Genomic DNA, 14,402 nt, shown 5'->3' with positions numbered 1-14,402 from the left:
TGAAGAGGAATAGCGATGGGGGAAAGAGTCAGAGAAACACAGGTTGTTTCTGCAGTTGAAACTGGAAGGTCATAAAGCTTTGATAGTTCCAGTATTTACTATCACCTTATATCATGTACAACTACAGCAAACTTTTCTATAATAATTCATGCACACACGCTGCTGTAGAGAACCATTGCCAATTCACCTGTTTTATGCTTATGAGCTTGAGGCTATTCACAGACAATTAAATCATCATTCAGTGGAGGAAAATAGTACCTTAGTCGAGAGAAACAAAGCTAAAACAAGCCCATTTGGAGGATAGCGTATGACCAGGAACCCTGATGCATGATGGGTAAAGTTCAGCAAAAATGGAATTGCTTACCGAGCACACCAAGCCGATAGTTCACGGTTATGACAATGACGTTGCCGTAACTGGCCAAGATGCTTCCATCGAACATATTTGCTGTTCCTTCCATGTACGATCCTCCATGTATGAAAACCATCACAGGTTTGGGGGCTCCCGCTTTCACGAATGTCTGGAAAAAGGAGGGTAGAAACTATTAAACGACAAATTTCTGTAGACAGCCTGGAAATTTATTCAGAGCTGAGGGCTCCCATTTGCTTAAATTGGCCACATTGGCTTTATTTTGAGACTAGATCGTTTTTTGGAAATGAGCTCGTTAATTTCCTAGGCAATACGAATGTCATGTTCCTGGTGATCAACTTTTTTGTCTTAAGGGGCCTGTCAGTAATAAAATGTGGGCATTAAAATGGGCATTTTAATTTCCAAAGTAATACTTTGAATTAAGATTTTGAAAGATGACTATGAAACAAGGTGGACAAACTTAAAGTGTGAGGGCCTCATCTGTGCTCTCAGAATGGGATCCACTTGCCATTCACCTCATCTTCTCAAATCCCATATTTCTCTTAGCAATAAAAATAGCACACTTTTTAAATTTCCATACATTGCTTAGGCAAAGTAATCCACTTTGGGAAAATGGTCTCTGTCCGAGAGGGAGGTATTTTCAAAACACAAATGTGATGCAGATGATAACTTTCGTCTTGCTTGAGGGAGAGTGCCATTTCATCATGGTTGCAAAGCCTTCACATAAATCTCAGTTATTTTATTGGGCATGCAGGGACCTGCTTCTGGGAGGTCTCATAACAAGCAGAAAAAAAAAACGAATGAAAAAAAAAAAAAACAACAATAATTTTCTAAGACAATTTTCTTAAGGTCCCTAAACAAGTCCACCTCTTGCCAAATGTGTGCGCACACAAGTTTTTTTTTAAGCCATCATTTGTTTTCTCTTCTCATTTCAGTTAACTTCTTTTGTCTCTTTTTCTTGTGAAATGCTTCAAGTGAGATTTGCAAACAATGGAACTTCTGTATCAGGTGATTTAATGTCTCATCGTCTTCTCACCTCATCTCATCTCATCTCATCTCATCTCATCTCATCCCTTGCTGTTCCGTCTCTTTCCAAAATGCTCAATGCAAAACACATATAATGGGTTTGTCATTGTCAGGCAACGTAGATGCCTCGTCTCATCTTATCCCTTATAGTCTCATTTTGTATCTCCTGGGCCCACTGTCCCATCTCTTCTGTTCTTCTCTTCCAGAATACTTCAAGTGAGATTTGCACACAGTACAGTAGTTCTTCTTCATCAGTCAATGTAATTTCTTGTCGTGTCCTCTGACCTTGTCCTGCCCCTGGTCCTTAAATGTTAAAAGTGAGATTCAACCCTTACCCCCATTGTGTCCCATCACAATTTAAGCCTCTCTAAAAGGGCTCACAGTGAGATTGCCAAAAATGAGTATTCTTTATTAGGCAACATGATGTCTCATGTCATCTCATCTTCCTTTGTCCTTTACTGTCCCATCTTGTCTCTTCTTTCCAAAAGCTCAAAGTGAGATTTGCAGTTGCAGTGTTCCTCAGATTCAATGACCAAATTTTTTTCTAATCTCTTTTCTTTTCTCGTCCCATCTCCTCTTGTCTCACCTCCTCTGCCCATCTCTTCTCCGCTTCATCAGAAAATTAAATGTCTCATCTTCTCCATTTTGGCCTCATCTCAATCCTTTTTATGTCTTTTCTTTTCTTGCAAAAATGTTAAGCATAAGATTTTCTCACAACAATCTTTCTTCATCAGGCAACATAATGTCTCGACTTGTCTCACCGAGTCTTGTCCCATCCCATCTCTTTTGTTTTCCTCTTGTAAAATATAGATTGTACTCAATGATTCTTCTTCATCAGGTCATGTAATGTCTCTTCTCATTTCTAGTCTCATCATATTCCTTTCCATATTTTCTTTTCCCAGAAATGTTGTGGCTTTGTATGAAAAAGTACTTTATTAAGCTCTGATCATGCATAGAAAAGATCATAAGTTTCATATATAATTCCATGGCTTTTTTAAATGAAGCATTAATTAGGTTTTAATATCTTACATTCATTTTGATAAATGAACTGAACGACTCATAAACCTCAGAAGAATGTAAACTAGCCCAGTGAGTCTATCAGAGTCCAGGAGGAGGGAATGACAGGAAGTGATCCCTCGGAAGCATGAATATTACATTGATCCCGGTCATCTTTTCAGAGTGACAGAAATACTCCCAATCTGCAGGCCAGAGTTCACGTGTGCATGCGCACACCAGTATGTTTGTATTCTTCTAAGTCTTTTTTAAATGTCGTAAGTCAACAGTAAATCCAGTGTACCATGGCCTTTCTCCAAAACGTCACTTCTAAATGATAATGTGACTGGAGTTTTTCTGTCACTGATGAAATACGACTGACTATGCCCTGTCTTACAAATGCTAAGCTGTTTTGAAAATGGTAAGGTCAGTAGAGACCCATATGTGCATATTGTCCATTCAAAGGGTTTTTAAAAACATATATTTTTTTGTCCATAAAATTAAAGTCAATGGGGTCCAATGTTGTTTTCCACTTCCACTGAATGGTCAAAAAACAGTTAAAACCTTCTTCAAATGATCAAATGATGTGTTCGCAGAAAAAAGAGAGTCACAAGAATTTTGACTTTTTTCTTTCTTTTGTGTAACCCAATTCTTTGGACTTTCAATCTGGCACAATCTAAGACCACATACTTACATTGTCTCTCGGGCCTACTGCCAGATTACTTGAAAAAGTCAATAAACGTTGTACCCTTCATACTAAAGCGCCAGATTAATGAACGTGTCAAGAGTGGCTATTGATTTTGGTGATAGTTTGCTTTAGTAAATCTCCAGCAAATAGTCATATCTGGAGAATCCCTTGGCATTTGAAGTTGTTATACATGATTGATGATCCAAGTATATGGTCCTTATGCAGCTTTTATATTGAAAACAAAAATGTAAACGAATTAGAATATATATTAATATCGGTGAGTGCGCCACTGATGTGATCAAGCCAATTACTGGATCTATGAAATACAATCAGAGGAGTTGTTCGGTGAGAACTGTCGCCGATGCCACAGCAGTGTGCAGTAATAAGGTAGTGTTATGTCTACATAATTAATGTGCGCTATATGTCTCCTCTCAGCCCTATCAGCTGCAGCTGTCTAAGAGCCAAACAGCAGCTCTTTTCCACTTAGCAAAAAGCGCATGCAGATAGGCCTCAGGAATTTAAATAACGTGTTTACTTAAATGTTTAGCTCGTTCGGCTACATAAATTCACTGATACGTTGGATTAAAAACAGTTACTGAAGCACTTTCAAGTGAAACTTGAAAACTGTGGTAATTTAGGTCAAGCTGTTTCTAGTAGTGCTGTCAAACGATTAACCGCGATTAATCACATCCAAAGTTCCAAAGTTTTTGTTAACACAATATACAGTATGTGTACAGTGTATTTTTATTATGTATATATAAATACATTCACATACAGTATATATTTTGAAAAATATTTACTTGTATATATTTATATTCATAAAATATACATTATATATATATTTAATACATAACATATTTTTTCTGAAATATATACATGCATGTGTGTGTATTTATATATACATAATAAATATACACAGTACGCATATATTAAATAAACAGAAACTTATTTTGGATGCAATTAATTCTGATTAATAATTTAACACTATTAGTTTCTATGTATGTCAAAAGAAAGGATTTTGCATGTTAAACTACTGTTTGATTTAGAAATCACCTGCTTTTCGACAAGATAAGAGTTCATGACAAGCAGACTTTGTCCGTTTATAGTGACCTTTGAGTATTTTGACACACTGCGTTTACTTTTCTGTTTAAAGTTCTTTAGTAAATGTTTCAATTACGTTAACATAAGTACAACGTAACATAAGTAAACTATGTAAAGTAGCAACGCCACAAAAATTTTACTTACTAGCAAATCCACAGCTACGTTTCATGTTAACAAATGGTAGTCTTTTTCAGAACAGTGTAAGTTTCTGAAAAAACAAGCTAGCGCAATAAGTATTTTAGCAAACAAGCTAGTGAACAAAAACGATGTAGTGCAGCAAAATGCTAAATGTGTTGTGTTGTGCTTGAAGCTTCACAGCAGAGCTGTATCAAAGCATTCAAAGGAAATTAATTAAAATTTATAGCAAAATATTTAGTGGAATGATGTGGTTTGGGACTAGATTTTTTCATTAAAATTTTCAGCTATTTCATATATAGTTTCATATATGTTTATATTTAGAGTAATTATCTGTCCAAGCTCAATGCTGTGACTTTATTTGTTTATTCATTCATTCAAAAAAGTAGTTTCTGTTACTCTCTTACTACAGTACAAAACATTGAGTACCTAGCCAAATATGTTTTCAAAATAGCTTCCCAACTCCCAACGATGTACATGAACAAAGGAAGGCCCAGGCCAAAAAGTTGGTGTTGTTTAGACAAATCCTTGAAAAAAAGAAGCTGGAACAGGTGATCATTGAAGACGTCTTAAAAGATCCACAGTAGATCTGAGAAAGCATGTTGCTGTCATTGGGCAGTTCCTGGTTTCTTAAGGATTTTTTAGCCATTGTAGCTTGATGTACAACATACACTTGATGGGCAGCTGTGAGTGTCCGGAAGGTAATTCAGGACCAGGACTCTGAAGATGCTGAAGTTTCTGATGGCGATGAGTGTTTTCCCAGTACTGTATAACGTCGGGCCTGCTTAAGAGGATTACTCTGTCGGTTTTCAAGAGAGTTCATGTGAGATACTCTGTGGGATCCTTACTGTATATTTGTGTTGCTGTAATCTTTTGATGTGCAGATCAAAGCGAGCAGGCACTTTCCTGGTTTTAGCCTTCTCTAATTGGTTCTTATTTCATTTGATTATACAGGAGACAGTATTCACTGGGTTTCTTTTCTGACATGAACACGAAAAGAAATGCTTTTATCACGTACAGTCACTCAAGGATTATCATCATTAGATTCTGTACCTCTTTTACAGTCTACAGCCCAGGCATTTAATCGATGTGTTAATTTGTTGTGCATCTCTATAGATTTCTGCACAACCACTAAACATCAGGCAATTAAAAGTCGTCTCAAAGGATGGACAGTAATGACTACTGATGCACAGTCTGATGGAAATGCAGACGTGGCATTTTGGATTCCAGGAACATACAATGTCGCATAGGAAATTTTTGCAGGGGGCTTCTGGTTGAATTTTGGAAAATAATCAATTTGGGATTTTTTTTTTTTTTAAACAAGGGGATTACCTCAGAATATATATTTTAAAAAGGCAGAAGGGTTGAAAAATCATGCAAAAAAGTGTTAAGAATTACTATTAGGAACATTAGTTTGTTTATTTGCTTGTTTTCGGTTTGTTTAGGTGAGATGCAACATATAAAATTAAAAGGAAATGATACTAAAAAATATTCAAGCAAAATCCTATGAAGGGGTTATTAACAATTATGTGTATCTGGAATGACGGGAGACAGGTCACATCAAGCCAAAACGACAAAACACATCCAGCAAAAAACGAGCAAGAAAAAAAATCTCCACTCTCAAAAAAGGACAAGAAATTTAAGAAAAACAAAGAAGAAAAAACCGGAGGGTTCCTTGTCATGCATATCAGTTTGGCATCAAAAAAAAATACCTTCATCCTCAGCACCGTCATTATCAGCTAAATCATCATTCTGTTTCTTTGAAAGAGGACCTAGGATCAAGAATGGAAAAGATGGAGCAGAGAGAAAATACAAGAGCAAACAAGCCTTCAAAAAGTGCTTCAAAGACACAAAGAACTCGCATTGAAATCCTTGGCTTTAAAAACGACTGCGCATTTAACCAATAGAAAGAAAGAAAATCAGAAGGGAAGATCTGAGCTAAAAATTTTAACTAAATAAATATGTTTAGATGTTTACAAACTTGTAAGACAGAAAATAAACTTCTTATTGCCTTACTGATTCATGTAACTGTACAAAACAAGATATTCATTTTCAAGTCAAAAATATTTCTCGCCTGATTATCAAGGGGACCAATGCAGTTTTTTCACAGGGTTAACGATTCAATTTTAACATGTTTCTCTTTTTGCAATAATGCACAGCATCTTCCAAACGCATTCAACAGCCAAAGCATTGCGTTGTTATTTTACACCTGTGGGTAAACAGATAATACCTGATTTATTAAAGGAAACAGCCAATTATGAAAAGACTATGTTTGCAAGTATAAACAAGAATCTATATGATCACCGGTTGCTTTTTAGTCTGCAAAATAATGCAGAGGCACAGCAGAAATAACAACGCAAGTCAGAGGCCGGTGAAGATTAATACTGTTTTCTTGCTTATTGTTTTCAGTGATATAGTTTCTGACTCAAGAATGCAGGAAACACTCACACACGCAGACATACAACAAACATAGATGAACTCGTGCATGCAGGAAGCCAACACCAAGCCAAAGACCTCGGTACACATGCAGGGGTGTGTATAGTGTGTGTGTGTGTGTGTGTGTGTGTGTGTGAGAGAGAGAGAGAGAAAGAGAGAGAGAGAGGGGTAGGAGGGCTAGGGGATGAAGCAGCTCTCTCAGCCAAAAGTCAATCTGTCCATTTAATCAGACAGCTGGGGCCAAAACTCATGACCCACACATTCTAATGGACCACACAGGGGAATGGAGAGGGCCGTGCGCTGCATTGCGTCCATTTTATTTTGGTGAAGCTCTGTGTTTCCTGGTCTGGGCCAAAACCTTTGTAACTCCAAAAATAGGTTGAAAACGACAGCTGCTGTTTTGAATAAAAACATTGTTAATATTTAAGGCTGTTCTTCTCAGATTTTCTCTGAAAAAGAAACAAACATTGTGCATTTGCATATAAAAACAGGTTAATCACAGCAGATAAATATTCAGTGCACTGGATCAGGTCAATCAATGCCCTGCGTGCACAAAAATAAATGGAGAAAGTGTGTGTGTTGGGGGGGGGGGGGGGTAAAACATTTGATTAGATTAAAAGTACATTCATTGTCATCACAGAAAGCTAATACAAATAGCTTGCAAATTGATTTGCATTTAAACAAAATACTGGGTCAAATTCAGTAACAAACATAGGATAAATGATTGTGTGTGTGCGTGTGTGTGTGTGTGTGTGTGTGTACACAAAGTCATTCATGAATTTCATTTATTTGTTTAATAAATTATACTTAAGAGAGTAAGTTTAAATAATAATAATAACACTTTCACTGAAGTTGACCCAGCGGCATAAAATAGAAATCCTTTAAAATGTTTTAATCACACTAATCAGCCCTGCAAAGAAAAAAATAATTTAATAAATAGCAAGTCCAGACCAACAATTGACTAAATCCTAAATCCCTACCACAAATAAGCTTGCACAATAACATCAACTATAATGAAAATGACCTCAATATCCCTGTCTTGAAGCCTCATAGTTCTGTGGCTTATTACACAGACCGATTTTTATCAGTAGATAATTGTTTTGGGAGCAATCTTCATTATACAGGGTGGAGAATTTGAGCGCCACCTAGACTCCAGCTGACACGAGGGCCAGGGGTGAATGGAGCAAACAGACAGGCAAAGGCAGAGATCAGGCCTGAGCGAGGCATGGCTTAGAGTTAATCTCGCCATCAGTCCAAAACATGTTTGCGAAGACTGACTTTCTCTGGATCTCAAAATGTCACAATGGAAACTCAGTGTTTCCATCCGATGGGTAAAAAATGGTCAAAATAAGACTCTACAGAATAATATCAACAATAAAATGCATTTTATTTACTAGAAGTACATGTTCTCCTATGACTGTGACACACAAAGCCAACACGTCAGTAAGCACAGTTTAAGCGGTGTGTTACACACCATTGGCACTAGTTGGACCCTGTCGGGGGCTTTTCGGCCGATTAAGCATGTTGAATCTGTTGTCAGGTGGTTAGTAAGAAAGCTCACTCTGATTGGCTATTCAGCTTAGCGAACCAGGGCATGAGACGGAAAACGAAAGCTAAAAACGATGAAGTTAAGAGGGCACTTGCACACTGCTCTTCTAAGGGGGCATTTATACAACGCTTTTACATAATTTTATTTTTTTACTTTTAATGTATCTTGGCTGTTCATTTATGTTTTAGGGGCCGGGTAACGCAAACTTTCGAAAAAAGGTTTCAAAGCTTTTGAAAATGATACAGTTAATGCCTCTGTGTAAAAAAAAAAAAAAAAAAAAACTTGAATTAGTGAAAAATGGCATGCAAAATGTATTACGTGTTATTTTTACATGTTCAGTCTATATATATATATATGTGTGTGTGTGTGTGTGTGTGTGTGTGTGTGTGTGTGTGTGTGTAGACACGTAGAATTTCTTTAATGCAACCTTTTTAGTAATTTTTGCGGATTGGTGTTAACAGGGATCGTTTTTACCACTTTGTCACCTGTATTTGAAACATTTCAAAAACACAAAGAAAAACTTGTTTTCAGGTAAATATACCCTAATTTTACATGTTTGTCTTACCTGAGCATTTCAATATGTAAAAATATTAATAAAAATGATATTTACATACCAGTCTTAGCTGTCTGGAATGAAGAATATTAAGACCAATGGATCAACGTGACTCATATTAGAAAATTAGGGCTCTATGAAATCAGTTGATTTTTTCCCCCTATTTTTATCTTTTCTAGATTCTGTTTTAATGATTAAATAAGATAAACAATTGTCATGAAGATTACACAGTTTAACAGCAATTATATTTTCTGGATTCCATTTCAATGGTTTCATAAATTTCAAAAATCAAAATAGTCTCTAATTAACTGATTTTATAATTATTTTTAAATGTATTAATATAATTATTTGTGTTATTTATTTCCCCAGAAATACTGTGTTGTGCATTGCATTATGGTAAATAAATTCTGGCAAATATATTATAAATATTCCTTTACAAATATTTTTTAAATAATAATTTCATTAGATGTAGTAGTAGCAGTACTAGTAGTATTGCATATATTTATGTTACAGTTTCTTCAAGTTAAACTGATCTTTTATTTTGATGGGTTGCTTTAGGTTTCTGTTTGTATAGGTTTTCTAAAAATAAACTGTACAATGCTAATGAAGTGACTCTCATAGCAGTTCTAGAGATCATGTTCATGTGTTCATGTACTCAGATAGTGAGATGGCAGAGGCTAAAAACACCACTGGTGTCACGCACACTTCAGTATGTGTGTATTAACTGAAACCGTACTTCTGCACCATTCCTTCACACAGTGACATGCAGAATTCCTATTTAAATAGTGTTTTGGGTGCTTAATATTCACAGACACTAGTCCATATAGCATGTTGGTTTAAGTATACTGACATACCTTTGATTTATTTAAAACATAAAATGGCCCAATTTGTATATCTGTAAGTCTTAGTTTAGGCTTTGAACAACAAATACAGACTATCGCCACCTGCTGGTATAAACAGTCATTTCCTCTCAAGCAGGCACAGAACGCAAATGCTAGTTGGCTGTTGACTGTGTTAAAGCACAACTTTTTGGCCCAGATGCAGGTGACGTGAGATAAGTCGGCGTTAGTTATTTTACATCGGGTTGGTGTGTCACAGTTTTTATGGGAGAAAAAGATGACAAATGTTTTTGACTTTGGTTCTTCACAAAACCGAATCCACATACTAAGTGTTTTGGGCCAAATTAATTTCTGAAATTTGAATACTTCAGGTTAGACTTCTAGAGCACGGAGCAACGGAGGAACACCAAGAGAGCGGCTTTCCACAAATGTGCACTTATGTTCCCTGAATAAGAGTTTGAAAGCAAAGTTTATCTGCATTTTTTTAAAACATAATCAACTCACCATGTAAAAGCCCTTCTCATTCTGTAATGGCAGGATGTCTGTGTTTATATCTCATCAACTCAATCCATTATGAGCCAAGCTTTTATTTAGACCACACGTGCATCTGTTCTCTTGAAGCCTGGAAATGTTTTAAGGCGGCAAAGGGCATTTATTCCCTTCACCAGCCTGTCACTACATCCCTGAGAGGGGTCACGGCCCCCGCCAGAACCCTCTGTGTGACCTCTACAGCTGGGTTCACCTCAGTCCCTGTCTCTTTCTTTCTCTCTCCGCCCGGTTTCAGTCTGCTGATCAAAGGCACAAATCCACTGCGTGACCACAGCTACTGCAAGCCAATCGTGTGTCCAGTAAGAAGCGACACGCACACAAGCATGCGCTCTTTCACTGTCATAACACACTAGATTGATTTATCATCGTTCAACTGCCTCTGACTTGCTGGCTCTGCCTACAAAAGCATTTCCATATCCACCCTTATGCCTGTATCGATCGCTATTCACCTCTGACTGATAAACTGCTACTTCATGGCCGGCCACTGTTTAATGCAGTGCTCCGGTAGGATACACCCGACCGCCGGGACTCCGGGATGCTGACTGAGTAATCGATGCTCAGAGGTGGACTCAGTTGAGATTGAGCACATTGACATCTTGGAGCAAGCCCTCATCACCCCCCACCCCTCCAGACGCTCCTCTGAGGGTCAATGCTCATTAAGGAGCCATAAGGAGAATCAGCAGTATCACCGGCATCTGACGAGACGGTCTCCGCGTCGATTCCAGTGTATATGTAACAGGAAAAGACGGTCAAAAAGCATATTAGTATCACGAGTTTTGACTGTGCCCTGCATGGCAGAACGCAATAAGCTCTGATGAGTGTAATCACACACTTGGCCGAGATCTTAGGAAGATGTATGTGTGCTCTGCTGGGAACACATTTGACTTTATGAGCCTGGGTAATTTACCCACTGAAAGGCCTAGAAAAGATATGTTTTATTATTGGTGTTTTTTTTTTTTTTTTCACAGATAGATTCCAGCAGGAAAATACCTGTGAGAAAGTCACTATCACCTAAAATACACTGATTTAGACAGAAAAGCAGTCAAATTTTTTATGTTTAAATGGGAGTGGATCTCAAACAAACATGTTTTGTATAAATGTTCACCCCAAAATCAAAATAATATGAATAAATAAATAAACAAATAAAATAAATTGATGACTATATTAATCTTGAGTACTTATAGAGTAGTACTGCATCCTTCATAACTCCAAAATGTCTTTAGTTTTATTATATTCATAAGAGAAAGATAGTCTGTACCGATTTTTCCCGGAAAAACACGACCACCTGGAGGCGTGACGTGTGGGCGGAGCTAAAGAATCACGAGAGCCAGTAGGCTTTTGCGTTGAGAGCATGTGGAAACTGTGACATTACCGTGAGGGAAAAACCATCATCCAAAACAAACCATGGCTAACATTCAGATTCAGCCGTTTATTTATGATCCAGAATCAGATCCCGAGGCTGAAACTGAACGAGAGCAGCAGCAACAACGACTCGCTCCGAGCGGGGCTCGAACCCGGGTCTCCGGCAGGGGAGGGGACGCACTAACAAGGAGGCAGAGATATTTGAAGCAGTTTTACTCACCGCCTGCGGTTCCAACACACGATCGTGACCCTTTTTCGTTGGGATTGCATATAAACGATACGCAAATCCGTCGTCAAACTGGGCCTTGTTTGTAAAACAAGCATCTTCGAAATGCAGGGAACAAACACAAACACTTGCACAACTCCGTTGATGCTCTGTAAAAATAAACTCCATCCACTGATCCCTTAATGCTGTTTTTTTTTTGGTAATCTGTGGAGGGTTGTCTTGCCCTGGCAACCAAAAACACACTCCTTTTGTGACTTTTCGCGACGCTCTCGCTCTGATCAGTGAAATGTCTGTGCTCAGCCTCGCTATACGGGAGCGCGCGCTCTTCCGGCAGAAGTGCACTTAGGACCCATATAAGGAAATTTCCACTCCATCTAACGTCACACAGAGCCATACTCGAAACTTGTGACAAACCGGAATTTTTGTTCCAAGAATACTCCTTCAAATGTACAACTTAATTTTTGAAACTTTGTCCATGTTTAGCATGGGAATCCAACTCTTTAACAGTGTAAAAAACTCAGTATGCATGAAATAGCATTTCACCCCCCCTTTAAAAAAAAAAGCCTACATATATTACACAGTCTAATATACTATACAGTAATTACACTTCTTTTCTCACTCATGTAAATAAAATATATTTATGATAAATATGTGCTTATTTGTCATGCACAAAAAAAAAAACTTTACCATTGCTTTTCTATTTGTTACTATTCTTATTGTAAATAAGTATTGAATGCATGTTATTTTTAAGAAGAAAAAAAATGTATGACATACTACTAAACTAAAGTTTTGTGAGATTCACTCTCAGACGTGTGGAACGAAAGTCTCTCAACTTAAAACACACTGTCCACTGACAGAAACGCTTTCAAAAACTAGAGTAAACAAACAAGCTAGACAAGCCATCCTGCTTTGCTGTTCTTCCCTAAGTTGTTGTTTCGATGCTTTTGGTTGTGCCTGCCATTGATGTCATGAAACACAAGCACTTAGATCTAGATTCTTTTTTATTTCTCATCTGTTTTTCTGTAGCACAGACAGACAGAAGAGCAAGCTGAGAACTCTCTCAAAGGAAAACATCCTCTAGCCACACTTGGGGATGTATACCAGGGCAGAAAGTGATATGAGTGCTTTCTCCGATCCCTGCCTAGTACAAGGATTCGCACAAATCCTGGCTAAACAAGCCCTAGGCTAGAAAACATGCATCATGTAGCTAAAAGCTTTAGCAGCCCTCCCCTTTACTTAAGAGAGAGGAAAAAGAAAGATCAGTTGGTCAGAAGGCATTAGACACTTTAGGGTAGTCAACGCTTTGTACCACTACTATATTATATTAAAATTAACCTCAGCCTATGCCAACTGTCACTCTACAACCTACAGTATAACGTTACATAAAGTAAGTCACGTCTTAGTGTTTTTTAGAGTATTAGATAGAACAGAATGGCTCAGTTCCAATGCACAGTGGGCTGTTTGACTGTATGCTCTCAGTGGATTCCAATATGTTGCTAAGTTAATGGCGCAAAACTTTAATCAACACACAAACAAAAAGATACAATTGGGTGAAGCAGTGCATTTCTAATTAGATGGAAACACATTCTATCAACATGTTTCAGCAGTCAGGATACAATTACAATTGACATTTCACTAGGAATAAACATTTAATTCTGGGTTTGCCTTATCTGCGAATGAAATTGTCTTAGATGTTGGCCAACACAGTATCTTATGAGGTACCATTCGACCATTTTCTAGTGTTTGGCAGAGCAAATACTACATAGATCTGCACCATGTGATGGTACACAAGGTCAGTCTCTCTGGAGCAACCTGGTGTAAAACGCCACGATCAAGGATGATGGATTTCAACCTGCAACCTTACCGGCCTGTATTTTTAAAGGATTGCTTCACTTCCAGAATACAAACTTCCTGATCATTTACTCATCCCCATGTCATCCAAGATGTTCATGTCTTTCTTTATTCAGTCGAAAATAAATTCAATTCAAGGTTTTTCTCCATATAGTGAACTTCAATGGGAGCCAACGGATTAAAGGTCAAAACTGCAGTTTCAATGTTATATTGCGTTTATTTTCTGCTATTGCTTGTGATTTGGTTATCTGTAGAAAATGTTTTTAGCACTGACCCCATAGTAGCAGCCCAAAAAAAGTATTAAATAACGTTTTAACAGCTTTATTTTATTATTTGTATTTGTATAATTTTTTTCTACAACTGAATTGCCCTCTTTGGTGTTGTTTCCTAATGCGGATTTACATTATTTGCGGTAATGATAACTGTTTGCGTAGCTTCTCAGTGAACTAAGCCTCTGTTAATACATTACTTTAGTATCACCATTACTAAGCTTACAACAAATCTTTTGGTCTTAATTTGAAAAGATTTTTTATACTTATATGTTGATATGATGTTTAATGACCCCAACAAATTCTATAGTCCCATTTAACCAGAAACTGACATCTTTCAGACAGGTAAAAGCTTAAGGTGTCTTTTTTTAAGTTTAAAATATCTCGGACCTGTGTAAATGTAAGAAGATTAAACTAGAATTGGTAAAATGTACAATTTGCAGCACTCTACTCGGCAC

The 14,402-nt window shown here is 37.3% G+C and overlaps 1 protein-coding gene across 2 annotated transcripts in view; it reads right to left on the bottom strand.

The window, feature by feature from the left end:
- Nucleotides 1-364: 364 nt before the first annotated feature.
- Nucleotides 365-14,402, bottom strand: part of LOC113076011 (neuroligin-1) — a gene marked incomplete at its 3' end in the record, with an annotated part of 61,866 nt that continues 47,828 nt past the window's right edge. For both annotated transcript variants that reach the window (XM_026248656.1, XM_026248658.1), the window contains 2 exon segments: nt 365-518; nt 6,023-6,082. In XM_026248656.1, the coding sequence (XP_026104441.1) occupies nt 365-518; nt 6,023-6,082 (214 nt within the window).

This window comes from Carassius auratus, unplaced genomic scaffold (assembly GCF_003368295.1).
Source record: "Carassius auratus strain Wakin unplaced genomic scaffold, ASM336829v1 scaf_tig00018296, whole genome shotgun sequence".
Lineage (NCBI taxonomy): Eukaryota > Metazoa > Chordata > Actinopteri > Cypriniformes > Cyprinidae > Carassius > Carassius auratus.
The sequence above is the reverse complement of the archived record's forward strand: the minus strand, read 5'-3'. Positions and strand labels throughout refer to the sequence as shown.